The following is a 12,787-nucleotide window of genomic DNA, read 5'->3' on the forward strand; positions in this document are numbered from 1 at the left end:
CCGATGAGTTATGCGGCTTGATGAGACCGCTTTGTACTTCGGTTGTAATAGCCGTAGTATGGTCCTCTGTATGGAGGGAGTGTTCCGTATTTCCATTTACTGTTATGACGCCGCATGGACCGAGCATTTTAAGTTTTGCGCGGACGTAGAGTGGGACCGCACTAAAACGAGCAAAAGCGGCATGCGCCAGAAGTGCATGGTAGCTACTGTGGAACGGGGCAATATCAAAGGTCAAGCCCTCGCTTCGGAAGTTGTTCGGCGAACCGAAAACGACTTCCAGTGTGATGGAGCCCGTGCAGTGAGCTTCTACGCCGGGTATTGCTCCCTTGAGGATAGTTGTGGTGGGCTTGATTCTTAAAGGATCAATGTCCATTTTGCGGACAGTCTCTTCGATAATTGGATCAATGATCAGAGCTGCCAAACCTTCGGGACGGATATGACTAAATTTTGGGGGGACCAGCTCTATGGCGTATGCGTCCTGTGGTGCACGCCTGTGCTCCCCTGTAGGGGTGTGCGTCACGTATACCATGTTTACGGTTTTCACTTGGGGGGAAATTGCTTTTGAACCCCGATATTCGGCTGGCGAGTCTCTTCGTCATCGCTGTCACTGGGCGGCCCCTTCCCCTTGTGTTCGGCATTAAACTTTCCAGCTTGTTTGAAGACCCAACAGCTTCTGTTAGTGTGAGTAGCTGGTTTATCGGGGGTGCCATGAATCTGGCAGGGCCGATCCAGTATCTTGTCTAGATTGGATGGTCCGTCTCTATTTGCCTTGAATGGCTTTTTCCGTTGACCGGGTTTGGAGCCGCTGAACCCGGCGTTAACCGCCGTGTCTTGCCTTATTTCGTTATTATTGCGACGCTTGTGTTTATTGCGTCGTGGCTTGCCGTTGCCGTCTCGGACTTCGGAAGTGCCCGGATCGCTGGCGCTATTGCTTCTACGAGCGAGCCAGCTGTCTTCTCCCGTGCAAAAGCGGGTCATTAGAGCGGTAAGGGCTGCCATAGATTTTGGTTTTTCTTGACCGAGGTGGCGGGCGAGCCACTCATCCCGGACGCTGTGTTTGAAGGCCGCGAGGGCTTCGGCGTCCGGACAATCAACAATTTGGTTCTTTTTAATTAAGAACCTAGTCCAGAGCTTCCTGGCTGACTCTCCGGGCTGCTGGATGATGTGACTTAAGTCATCGGCATTTGGCGGCCGGACATATGTACCTTGGAAGTTATCGCGAAAGGCTTCTTCCAGGTCTTCCCAGCTGCCAACGGAGTTCTCTGGAAGGCTGTTTAGCCAGTGCCGCGCTGGACCCTTTAGTTTTAGTGGGAGGTATTTGATGGCGTGGAGATCATCACCGCGGGCATGTGGATATGGAGAAGAAAGTCCTCAATCCATACTGCGGGATCTGTTGTTCCATCAAATGATTCGATATTCATGGGTTTAAACCCTTCTGGGAATTCGTGCTCCATTACTTCGTCGGTGAAGCAAAGTGGGTGTGCGGCGCCTCTATATCGGGCGGCGTCGCGACGTAGCTCGGATGGAGTCCGTCTGCGGTTCTCGGTTGGGGTGGATTATGATTGTTGTGTCCAGCTAGGTAGCCATTGTCGCGTGTCGGGGCATGTCCCCGTGATCCATAGATCGATCTGTTCTGACCTGCTCTACTGTCCAAGTCCTACCGCAGGTCATATGTATGTGCCCAAGCTGTTTTATCGCAGCCTTTACGGTGAGGTAGAGCGGGCTGGTGTTCGGCTTGAGTTGCCGCTTTGTCCCGACCACGTGGTGGTCGGTCGGCCGTATTGCATGGTGATGGTACGGGCTCCGGCACCTCGTTATCGAACGGAGTTAGCAATTTGCGCTTCGGATAACATTTGGTTGAGCGCTCGAGGCCGTATTCCTCGGCTGCCAGGACGTTAGTCCACCTGTCATTGAGCAGATCTTGATCAGCTTGAAGCTGCTGCTACCTCTTTTTCAGGCTCCTTGAAGTGGCGATTAGCCGACGCTTAAAGCACTCCTGCTCGAGAGGTTCCTCGGGCACGATGAAGTCTTCGTCGCCGAGGCTCACCTCATCCTCGGAGAGTGGCAGATAATTGCTGTCCTCTGAGTCTTCGTTTATGGCCTGTTCATCAGGGCTAACTTGCCCATCTTCCCGATCGTCCTGTTCGGCGGTTTGCTCGTCGGGGGCTTCTCTGTCTTCGGCACCGTCCGGAGTGTTATCTTCTCCTGTGCCGGTATTGCTATTTTTTCTGTGGCATGATTTAGAGCGCGCCGCTAATGTCGGCGCTTTGGTTGTATCTTGGGAGGTTCATCCTCGACTGGATCTTCCTCGTTATCGCCATTGTTCTCTTTAGGTGTGTCTACCATGTACACGTCGTACGAAGAAGTGGTCGTCCCGTGCCCGGTAAACGGCGGGTTTTGTCCTTGCTCCTCTTCGACATTATCATCTATGCTGTCGCTTCGGAGCCGTGATCAAGTGTGTCGGTTAGGTCTTCGACAGTGGCTATGAAGTGGGAGGTGGGTGGGAAGCGAAATTCCCTGTCATGAGCCTCCAGTTTGAATCGGATATAATTCGGCTGTGAGTCCCCCGCTAAGGAGAGTGTTTTTAATGAGTTTAGCACGTCGCCTAAAGGCGAATGCCGGAAGATGTCCGCGAAGCTGAATTCGACGATCGATGCCTGATCAAGCTCGACGTGCGCGGACGCACATGGTTCAGAACCTGTAGCCGGAAACGAGTCCGAGGTTCCAGTGACACAGATCCTACTCGAGGTTGGGTCTGTGTGCGGCTCCGACGCCGCTGACTCTGCGGCTTCCGTGGCGGGGTTGAGCCTCCCGTTCTCAGATGGCGCGATCTGCTCCGGATCTAGGGCCAGAGCAGTTACAGGAGCTATCTCCTGGGTATGGTCCGATGACAGATTTAAGTCATGTTCATCACGGTGACAGGGAGCGGCTGCCGTGGTCTCCAATCCGTCGAAGATCAAGTCTCCGCGGATATCCGCGACGTAGTTCAAGCTTCCAAATTTGACCCGATGGCCAAGGGCGTAGCTGCCGATCTGCTCTAGATGGCCAAGCGAGTTGGCACGCAGTGCGAAGCCGCCGAATACGAAGATCTGTCTGGGGAGGAAGACTTCTCCCTGGACAACATTGTTGTAGATGATTGACAGGGCCATCAAACCTCTTGACGACGACACAGCGGAACTCTCAATGAAAGCGCCAATGTCGGTGTCAAAACCGGCGGATCTCGGGTAGGGGGTCCCGAACTATGCGTCTAAGGTCGATGGTAACAGGAGACGGGGGACACGATGTTTACCCAGGTTCGGGCCCTCTCTATGGAGGTAATACCCTACTTCCTGCTTGATTGATCTTGATGAATATGAGTATTACAAGAGTTGATCTACCTCGAGACTGTAATGGCTAAAACCCTAAAAGTCTAGCCTGTATGACTATGATTATTCTTGCCTCTACGGACTAAGCCCTCTGGTTTATATAGACACCGGAGGGGACTAGGGTTGTACAAAGTCGGTTACAGAGAAAGGAATCTTCATATCAGGGCACCAAGCTTGCCTTCCACGCCAAGGAGAGTCCCATCTGGATACGGGAAAGAGTCTTCGGTCTTGTATCTTCACAGCCCATCAGTCCAGCCTACGTATCATAGTCCGGACGCCCGAGAACCCCTTAATCCAAGACTCCCTCACCCTACGCCTGGTTTCCACGCATACCCCGGTCTATCTTGCCGCTCAGGTATTCGGAAACACTCCGTACCTTCGGGTACAGAGGTCGAAGCGAAAAGGTCTGCCATGATGATCGTTTTACAATCCGGCTAGGTACAAATATGTCAAGGAAAGTACATAGTCACCGGGACTCAAAAATTTCCTCCTCTATACCATCTAACAGGCTGTCTAGCTTACAGTCCTGTTGGGAATATTTTGCGGCTACTTTTACCTGGTCATATACCAAACTTTCCGTCCGACCCTAGAGGACCAACCCGGGCCATATGATTTGGATCAAGCTTGGTGTACCGTGTCTTCACCATGGCCCAGGCCTCTCGTGCACCTTCTCGGCAGGCTGATATCTTCCATAATCGAATACGCCGCCGGGCTCCTTTAAATAGCTCCACTAGCTCCGCCATACTTCCCGGAGGGGAGGCGGATGGCCATAAAGCCTTGGCAACACTCCGCATTGCTTGCCGAACTTGCTCGTGCCTTTGGGAAAGCTCTTGTAGCAGGTCGCCTTGAGATCCGGCATGTCCTCTTCGGGACGGCCAGTCAGCATACCTGGAGACATAAATCTGTCAGTTCCTGCCCTCGCTGAATTACAGGGAGACAAGTTTCTGTAGCATACTGAATATGCCACCTCGTAGCTTTTTATTCTCCTTCACAGAGTCGGCTAGCTGGGCTCGCACATCTTTTAGTTCTTCGACCAGCAGAGTGTTGGAATCCTGCAGCTTATTCTTCTCATCCCTGACCCGTGTGAGCACATGATCGCCCGCGGCCAGTTGCCTTTTGGCTTCTTGCGCGACTTGCAGGGCCTCCTTCAGTTGATCCGATGATCCTGCCATAGGAGATACAAAAAGTATTAATATTGCTGGTACATGACTATATTTTCTCCATGGAGGGGAACTTTACCAGACGATGCCTTTTTGGATTCCTCCAGTTCGGCGGTAGCAGCAGCTAGCTGGGTCCGACACTTTTCCAGCTCTTGAGACAATAGGTTGTTCTTCTCTGTGAGCACCTGGTTATGCAATGATCCTTAAATCAGCTGTACCAACTGCTTCAAGTCTCGGGGGCTACTGGTATATAATTATCAGATTTGTACAAATGTGTACTTACCCCCATATCTTTCAAATGCTGGTCTGTGGCTCTAGTAAGCCCGTCTCGAGCAGCTTGGATGTATGCATCAGCCGAACTGAAGGCGTTGAATGCCCCCTTTGTGAAACCGGGGTCGCGAAGAGCGGCCCGCCGGCGTCGATGATTCATGGCGCTTTCCACTTCAGAGTTTGTGACGGATACATCATCCGACTCCTCTGCCGAAGGACAATCCGGCGTCACTCCCGTATCATCCCTCGCCTTTAAAGCAGGGTCGGGAACATGACTTGTGGAGGCGCGGCCGGCAAGATCCCCGGACACAGTCCGGCGAACTCTTTTCTTGATAAGATACAACGGATAATGTCACAGTCTGATGTGACTGCAAGGGGGCATGATCAAAAACCATACCTCTTTGTTGAAGGCTCTGCCGTGTTCGCGTTTGTTTTCCTCTTCGAAGATTTGCTTGGTGCGGGTGTTGCTCTCTTAGAAGATGCCTCTGACGCACGTTGAGGCATCGGGCGCCTCCCCTTTGGAGCACGAAATAGTGCGGTGAGTGAGGCGTAATGAAGAAGCTCTCCTGAAGAAGGTGTCTCTTGATCACTTACATGCAAGGCAGGGAGGAGATCGGGATAGTCGCGGTGATGGCTACTTCCGTGCCGTCATAGCTCGCCTGGTAGAACACCCCATCCTCGAGCTCCACGAAGATGTCCGGATCCTCTTCGAATCCCGGGTCAAGATCCCGGTTGTGATTCTCTGGCTGTTGGGCGGGGCTATGGATCCCCTTGGTAACCTTCCGCCATTCCTGTTACAAATGGATGGGTGAATACCCATTAAAAGTGACTCAGGGAGAGGATTGGGTAAAGCGGTGGGATTATAACTCACCCAGCTAGGAGGATTGTACATGGAAAATCCATCTCGACGTTTAATACAAGTGAACTCCTCTTTCTCCCCTTTGTACAGTTCAGCCAATATTTTGGCCAAAGCGGCGGGAGTGTCCGGACCCTTCCGACTGCAGCGGGAGACGTCATCTTCCCCATTATAGTGCCACACGGGAAGTCCTCTATATTGGAGTGGCTGAACCCCTCGCACTATGGAAGTTGCCATTACCTCGACTATTGATAGTCCAGACTGGGCGAGCGACTTTATCTTGCCCATCAATTGACGGACTTCCGCGCTATCTTCCTCCTCGAGGCTCCAAGGGCGCCAGCTGTGGTGTTTCTTCAATGGAGCACTTAAAAATTCGGGAAGACCCATTCGGACTGGGTCGGGAAGGGCGACGTCCTCGATATAGAACCACTCGGAAGGCCACACTTCGGACGCCTTCTTCGGCGTGTCGGATAGGTATCCGGTCCCGGCGATGCGCCATACCTCGGCTCCACCCACTTCGAATATTGATCCCTCTTGGTTACAAGGGACGAGGCAGAATAGTTTTCTCCATAATTCAAAATGGGCCTCACAACCTAGGAATAGCTCACAAAGAGCAACGTAGCTCGCAATGTGCAGGATGGAGGCAGGAGCGAAATTGTGCAGTTGGAGGCCATAATACTCCAGAAGTCCTCGGAGGAACGGGTGAATTGGAAATCCGACGCCTCTTAGCAATTAGGGAACGAAGCACACTCGTTCCCCCATGGATGGATTGGGGAAATTCTCCGCTTGAGCTCCGCCGTTGAAGGAAGTCAATCCTGCTCGAACGGGAACTAGATCCGCGGGGGGAAGAAATCCCTGTGTTTGCAGCTTCACTAGCTGGCCATGGGATACAGAACATCTCTCCCAATCGCCTTTTTCGGAGCCGTGGGGACGAGAGGAAGAACTGGGAGCGCTGGCCATGTTGGATTGGTTTCTCCTAGCAAGCTCTGAGGGTTTTCCGTGTGGTGTTGAATGGATATGAGATCCAAACTCTTTAAATAGACGCTTTTCCTGCATGGCCGGGGTGTTATGTGCAAAAAATACACTGACCTCTCGTATTCGCTCGACACGTGGAAGCTGAAGCCATGGATACACAGAAGCCGATGGGTACGACATTAAATGGAAGGCCGAATACAGCTCTTTGAAGACATCGGAGGAGGAACCCGCCTTGCAATGCCGAAGACAATCTGCGCGCCGGACACATCGTCATTGAAAGCCTGGTTCAGGGGCTACTGAGGGAGTCCTGGACTAAGGGGTACTCGGGCGTCCGGCCTGTTTGACATGGGCCGGACTGATGGGCTGTGAAGATACAAGACCGAAGACTCTTGCCCGTGTTTGGATGGGACTCTCCTTGGCATGGAAGGCAAGCTTGGCGTCCGGATATGAAGATTCCTTTCTCTGTAACCGACTTTGTACAACCCTAGTCCCCTCCGGTGTCTATATAAACCGGAGGGTTTAGTCCATAGGGACAATCGTAATCATACAGGCTAGACTTCTAGGGTTTTAGCCATTACGATCTCGTGGTAGATCAACTCTTGTAATACTCATATTCATCGAGATCAATCAAGCAGGAAGTAGGGTATTACCTCCATAGAGAGGGCCCGAACCTGGGTAAACATCGTGTCCCCTGTCTTTTGTTACCATCGACCTTAGACGCACAGTTCGGGACCCCCTACCCGAGATCCGCCGGTTTTGACACCGACAATGGGTGCTGTGGAGAATGAGCCGAAGGTGGAGGCTGCCTACGCTGCGGCGACGACACCGTGAGCGTGGAGGCTCAGGTTGCATGTCCGGCAGAGTAGAAAATCTATTTTTTAAACGAATTGCTCGACTGATATTTTTTTGGTGACCGGGCATGTAAAAACCTAAGCATGCTTGCCTTTTTTTGGGTGTGATTGGGCATGTGATCCGACGTTGGTATGATTCGGGGCGCGCTGTGATTCAAATTTTATTTGAATTTGAAATTGGCCTTTACTGACGGCTCTCGATGGCCTGCTCCCGCATCCGTGCCTGTGGTCTAGTCACGTGTGCGTGTATGGACGCCGGAGAGAAGGGATCAGCTCTGGAGATGCCCTGAGAGCAACTCCAATGGGGCGACCCATTTCGTCCGCGGCCGTCTGTTTGGGTCGGCGCAGACAGAAAAGGCGGCCCAACACGCCGACCCAAACGGACGCGCGTCCGTTTTTCGTCCGCGGGCGACCCATTCCCGGCCCATTTTTTAGCCTGATTTGCGTCGGCGCGGACACGCGACGGACGCGCGCGCGCGCTCACCTACTCCTGTCCCCTGGCCCGCTGGTCTGTGGCACATTGGCCTCCCCCTCCCCCCGGCCAACAAGGAACCCTCGCCCCCGCCTCCTCCGTCACCGCCGCCGCTGCCCATTTTTGCCGGCGACTCTTCCAGCTGCCGCCGCCTCCACATCTACCCAACGCCGCCCCTACCACCAGTGCCCGCTGCCGCCGTTTTGCCGCTGGGGAGCAAACTGGTTCCCGCCGCCGCTTCCCCCACCGCCCAGCCGCCCGCGACCAAGAAGACGCCTCGCCGCCCCGCCACATATGACCGGCACGCTCGTCGGACGCCGTCACACTCGTCGGACTCCAGCAGGGCAGCTAGTTGGTCTGTGGGCGCCGCGTCTGCACTCTCGCCGGCCGTCTCCTTCTTCGACGCCCGCAAGCTGTTCGACAGTTTGCCAAGGTACGAAAATGGACTCCGCCGACGAGTTCTTTTTCCACAATTTCATTTGCGACTCCGACGATTCGTCGTCCGACGAGGAGGAGGATATATTGGCTGCCGTGTTGGTCCATCACCACCTCAACAACCAGCGGTCGTTGTTCCGTGGCTCCATTCCAGGCCACCTTCCAGCGTTGAATCGTAACCGGGAGAGCGGGCATTTCCTTCTCTGGAAGGACTACTTCGATACAACAAACCCGTTGTTCAAACATCACAAATTCCGCCGCCGATTCCATATGAGTAGGCATGTTTTCAACCGTATTAGAGAGGGAGTGGTCGGCTATGATGACTACTTCGAGTGCAAAGAGGATGCCGTCGGCAAGATTGGTTTCTCCTCTTATCAGAAATGCACTGCCGCCATCCGAATGCTTGCATACGGAGTGCCCGGTGATCTCATTGACGAGTACGTCCGTATGAGCGAGTCTACATGCCTAGAGTCCATGTATAAGTTCTGCAAGGCTGTGATTGTTGTGTTTGGCCCTGAGTACTTGAGAGAGCCGACAGCTGAAGATACAGCCCATTTGTTGGCGATGAATGCTAGCAGGGGCTTCCCGGGGATGCTTGGCAGCATAGACTGCATGCACTGGGAGTGGAAGAACTGCCCTTCTGCTTGGCAAGGGCAGTATAAGGGACATGTCAGGGCTTGCACGGTCATACTAGAGACCGTGGCGTCTCAAGATCTCTGGATCTGGCACTCTTTCTTTGGCATGGCTGGATCACACAATGATATCAACGTGCTTGAGCGCCCGCCGGTGTTTGCTAGGCTTGCCGAAGGCAACAGCCCACCGATGAACTTTACTGTCAACGTCCACAACTACGACAAAGGGTACTATTTGGGTGACGGTATCTATCCTCAGTGGACCACTATTGTAAAGACAATACCCAACCCTGTCGCAGAGAAAAGGAAAAGATTTGCCCAAGAGCAAGAGAGTGCTAGAAAGGATGTCGAGCGTGCCTTTGGTGTTTTGCAATCTCGATGGGGCATCGTTCGGTATCCTGCTAATACTTGGAGCACGCAGAAACTATGGGAGGTGATGACTGCTTGTGTGATCATGCACAATATGATCGTAGAAGACGAGCGCCCGAAACGTCTGTACGATCAAGGCTTTCAGTTTCAGGGTGAGAATGTTGTGCCTGAGCATGAAGTAGCGGCAACATTTGAGCAGTTCACTCAGTTTCATGAAGACATGCGTGATTGAGAAACTCACGTGCAACTGCAAAATGATTTGGTTGAACATATGTGGACTCATGTTGGTAACCAATAGATGTATCTTCTTTTATTCGTTTGCAAAACTATGTGAAACACTTTTATTTTTATTTGGCCTGTAAAATTATACTATTTATTTGGGCGGCTAAACTATTTTGCTTGTTAAATTTTCATTTTACAATATGTGAATGCAATGTAAAATTGGGCGGCCAGCCGGCCACGCCTGCACATATGGGTCGGCGCGTTAGGCGCGCTGCCGACCCATATGAAAAACAGGGCGGACGCCGGGCGAGCGGCCGACCCAAACGGACGTTGGAGTTGCTCTGACTGAACATTTTTTTCTGAAACTGATAGTAAGAAATTTCACCACTCCAACGGCCCTCTATCTTCACGGAACGGCAATGCCGCTGCGTCGCCGGACAGCGCGGCGGGCGCCTCGTAACTCAGACACGATTGACTGCTCACAGGAAGAACAAAACAAGGCGCCATCAATGCCACTGCCGGCACAAGCGTCCGTGAACATCACACCATCTTCTCTCCTCTTCCTCCCGTGATGCGTGAGCCCGTGACCGCAATTCCGCAGTATTCTATGGCGCGGCTCCACGAAAGCTGTGGCTGGTGCACGGGTCCAGGGTGTGCAGCGAGGCAGGCTCCATGCGTCGCTGCGGCTTTGCCTGTGCGCCAGTAGGGCTCGAGTGCCTTGCCTTGGCGACAAAGCTAGCTCAAACCGATGGCGCTGGAGCGATCACTGATTGCCGGAGCGCCGCCCCACTCACCGGGACAGGTCGACGTGGGGGGGGAGCCCTTGATTAGCCGGGTACCAGCCAGACCACCTAGGCGAGGCAGCGTTGCGTGGCCGGGGAACGGCGCCATGGGCCACGCCGATCGTACGCGCCGCATTCAATGGCCGCTGTCGCATTGTCGCGCTACGGAGCAGTGTGGTGGTGTGTGTGTGATGTGAACCGTGGTTTTCTGGTGAAACCTGAATCTTTGGGTTCAGAAAAGCGTGCCTGAAACCTGCTGTCTTTTCTACTGATTCTCTATTTCTGTTGTGAAAGGAGTAATATGTAAAGACGAGAAGTTTGCGCCATCACAGGCAGGAATTCATGTGAGCTTTTTGGCGAGTATGCGAATGCGGGTGTGAATGAAGCGGGCGGGCGCCCAGGCACATGCGCTGCAGGGTGCGGGGGCGGGTGCGGTTGCGGCGGGAAAGGGAGAAAGGGCCGGGCCGGGGCGCTAAAGCCCACCACGATCCGCGCCACGAAAATAGTGCGGTGCGCCCAGCCCTGTCGGCTGCCACGCCGCATATAACCGGACCCATCCCGCGCCAACCTCAAGCAGCACAGCAGCGGCCCCGAGGACACACTCACGCCTCACTCGCTCACAGTCACACTCCACACGCTGCCTGCCACTCCCCACTCCTCCGCAGCACTCACTGCCGCCCATGGCGTCCCGGATCTTGCTCCCGGCGCTCCTCCTCCTCGTCTGCTCGCATTGCGGCGTCGCGGCGGCGAGGAAGGCGCGCGGCGGCGAGGCCAGCTCGCAGGTCAAGTTCGACTTCTCGCCCTTCCTCATCGAGTACAAGAGCGGCGTGGTGAAGCGGCTCATGGGCACCGACCGCGTCTCCGCGGCCGCGGACCCGCTCACCGGCGTCACGTCCAGGGACGTCACCATCGACCCCGCCGCCGGCGTCGACGCCCGGATCTACCTCCCGAGCTTCCGCGCCAGCACCAAGGTGCCCGTCCTGGTCTACTTCCACGGCGGCGCCTTCGTGGTGGAGTCGGCGTTCAACCCCATCTACCACGCCTACCTCAACACCCTGGCGGCCAAGGCCGGCGTGGTGGCCGTGTCGGTGAACTACCGCCTGGCGCCGGAGCACCCGCTGCCGGCCGCCTACGACGACTCGTGGGCGGCGCTCAAGTGGGTGCTCGCCAATGCGGCGGCCGGGACGGACCAGTGGCTGTCCCAGTACGGCGACCTGTCCCGCCTCTTCCTCGCCGGCGACAGCGCGGGGGGCAACATCGCGCACAACCTGGCATTGCGCGCCGGGGAGGAGGGCCTGGACGGCGGCGCGAGGCTCAAGGGCGTGGCCCTCCTGGACCCCTACTTCCAGGGCCGGAGCGCGGTGGGCGCCTACTCCGCGGACCCGTCGTTCCTGCAGTCGGCGGCGCGCACCTGGAGCTTCATCTGCGCGGGCAAGTACCCCATCGACCACCCGTACGCGAACCCGCTGATGCTGCCGACGGCCTCGTGGCAGCACCTCGGCGCCTCCCGCGTGCTGGTCACCGTGTCCGGGCAGGACCGGCTGAGCCCGTGGCAGCGCGCCTACTACAGCGCGCTCCGGAGCAGCGGCTGGCCCGGGCAGGCGGAGCTGTACGAGACCCCCGGCGAGGGCCACGTCTACTTCCTCACCAAGATGAGCACGCCCCAGGCGCAGGCCGAGATGGCCACCCTCGTCGCCTTCATCAACCGCGACGACTAGTGGCTCGCCGGCGGCCACACCGCCCACCCGACATGAGTGCTCTGCTACGCTAGGTAACGAGTACGTACGTACGTAGCGAGGGGGAAGGCCTTTGGTTTGAGTCGATTTCTTGTGTCGCCACGGTGTAGAGTGCGGTACGTAGGTGGATTCGGTTCCTCCCCAGCAACCGGCCGGACGGAGAGGGGGGCCGCGCCGTGCTCTGCCACCGACCCATCTGCAGCTAAGCAAGCTGGAGTAGCTTGCAACGTTAACGCAGTAGTAGTAGTTGGCCGTTTCTCGCAGTCGCCAGTAGTAGTAACTACCGAGCCGTATACTACTATAGTAGTGTCACTGTCACTATATTTACCTAGCGATTGCAGTGTCCAGTGTGTAACTTTTTGTACTGCTGCTATGGTGAACTGGCCGTGTGGAAATGGAATGGTGTGATTTAGTATTACCCGAGCTGGTTTCTATGTGGCCGCATCTAGTTACCATTGGCATCATGCACGTGCCCGGCCAGCGCGGCGGAGAATGTGTGTCTGGCCTTTGTTTTCTTTGACGCTGGTGCGTGCGGGTCTGTGTCAGTCAGTCAGTGTGTTTCCCGCATTCAGGGGACTCGGTTGTAGTAGTACGAAGCATCATCGCTGCGCTCCGCACCGCGCCCTGTTGTTCGGACGGTGCGCCGGAGTGGGCGCCGCCGC

The 12,787-nt window shown here is 55.2% G+C and overlaps 1 protein-coding gene across 1 annotated transcript; it reads left to right on the forward strand.

Moving 5' to 3' along the window:
- Nucleotides 1-10,942: 10,942 nt before the first annotated feature.
- Nucleotides 10,943-12,543, forward strand: LOC123121749 (probable carboxylesterase 2). Its single transcript, XM_044541781.1, has one exon. It carries the CDS (start codon nucleotides 11,070-11,072, stop codon nucleotides 12,105-12,107), a length of 1,038 nt encoding a protein of 345 aa, XP_044397716.1. The 5' UTR covers nucleotides 10,943-11,069; the 3' UTR covers nucleotides 12,108-12,543.
- The last annotated feature ends 244 nt before the right edge of the window (nucleotides 12,544-12,787 follow it).

This window comes from Triticum aestivum, chromosome 5D, assembly GCF_018294505.1.
Source record: "Triticum aestivum cultivar Chinese Spring chromosome 5D, IWGSC CS RefSeq v2.1, whole genome shotgun sequence".
NCBI classification, from domain to species: Eukaryota; Viridiplantae; Streptophyta; class Magnoliopsida; order Poales; family Poaceae; genus Triticum; species Triticum aestivum.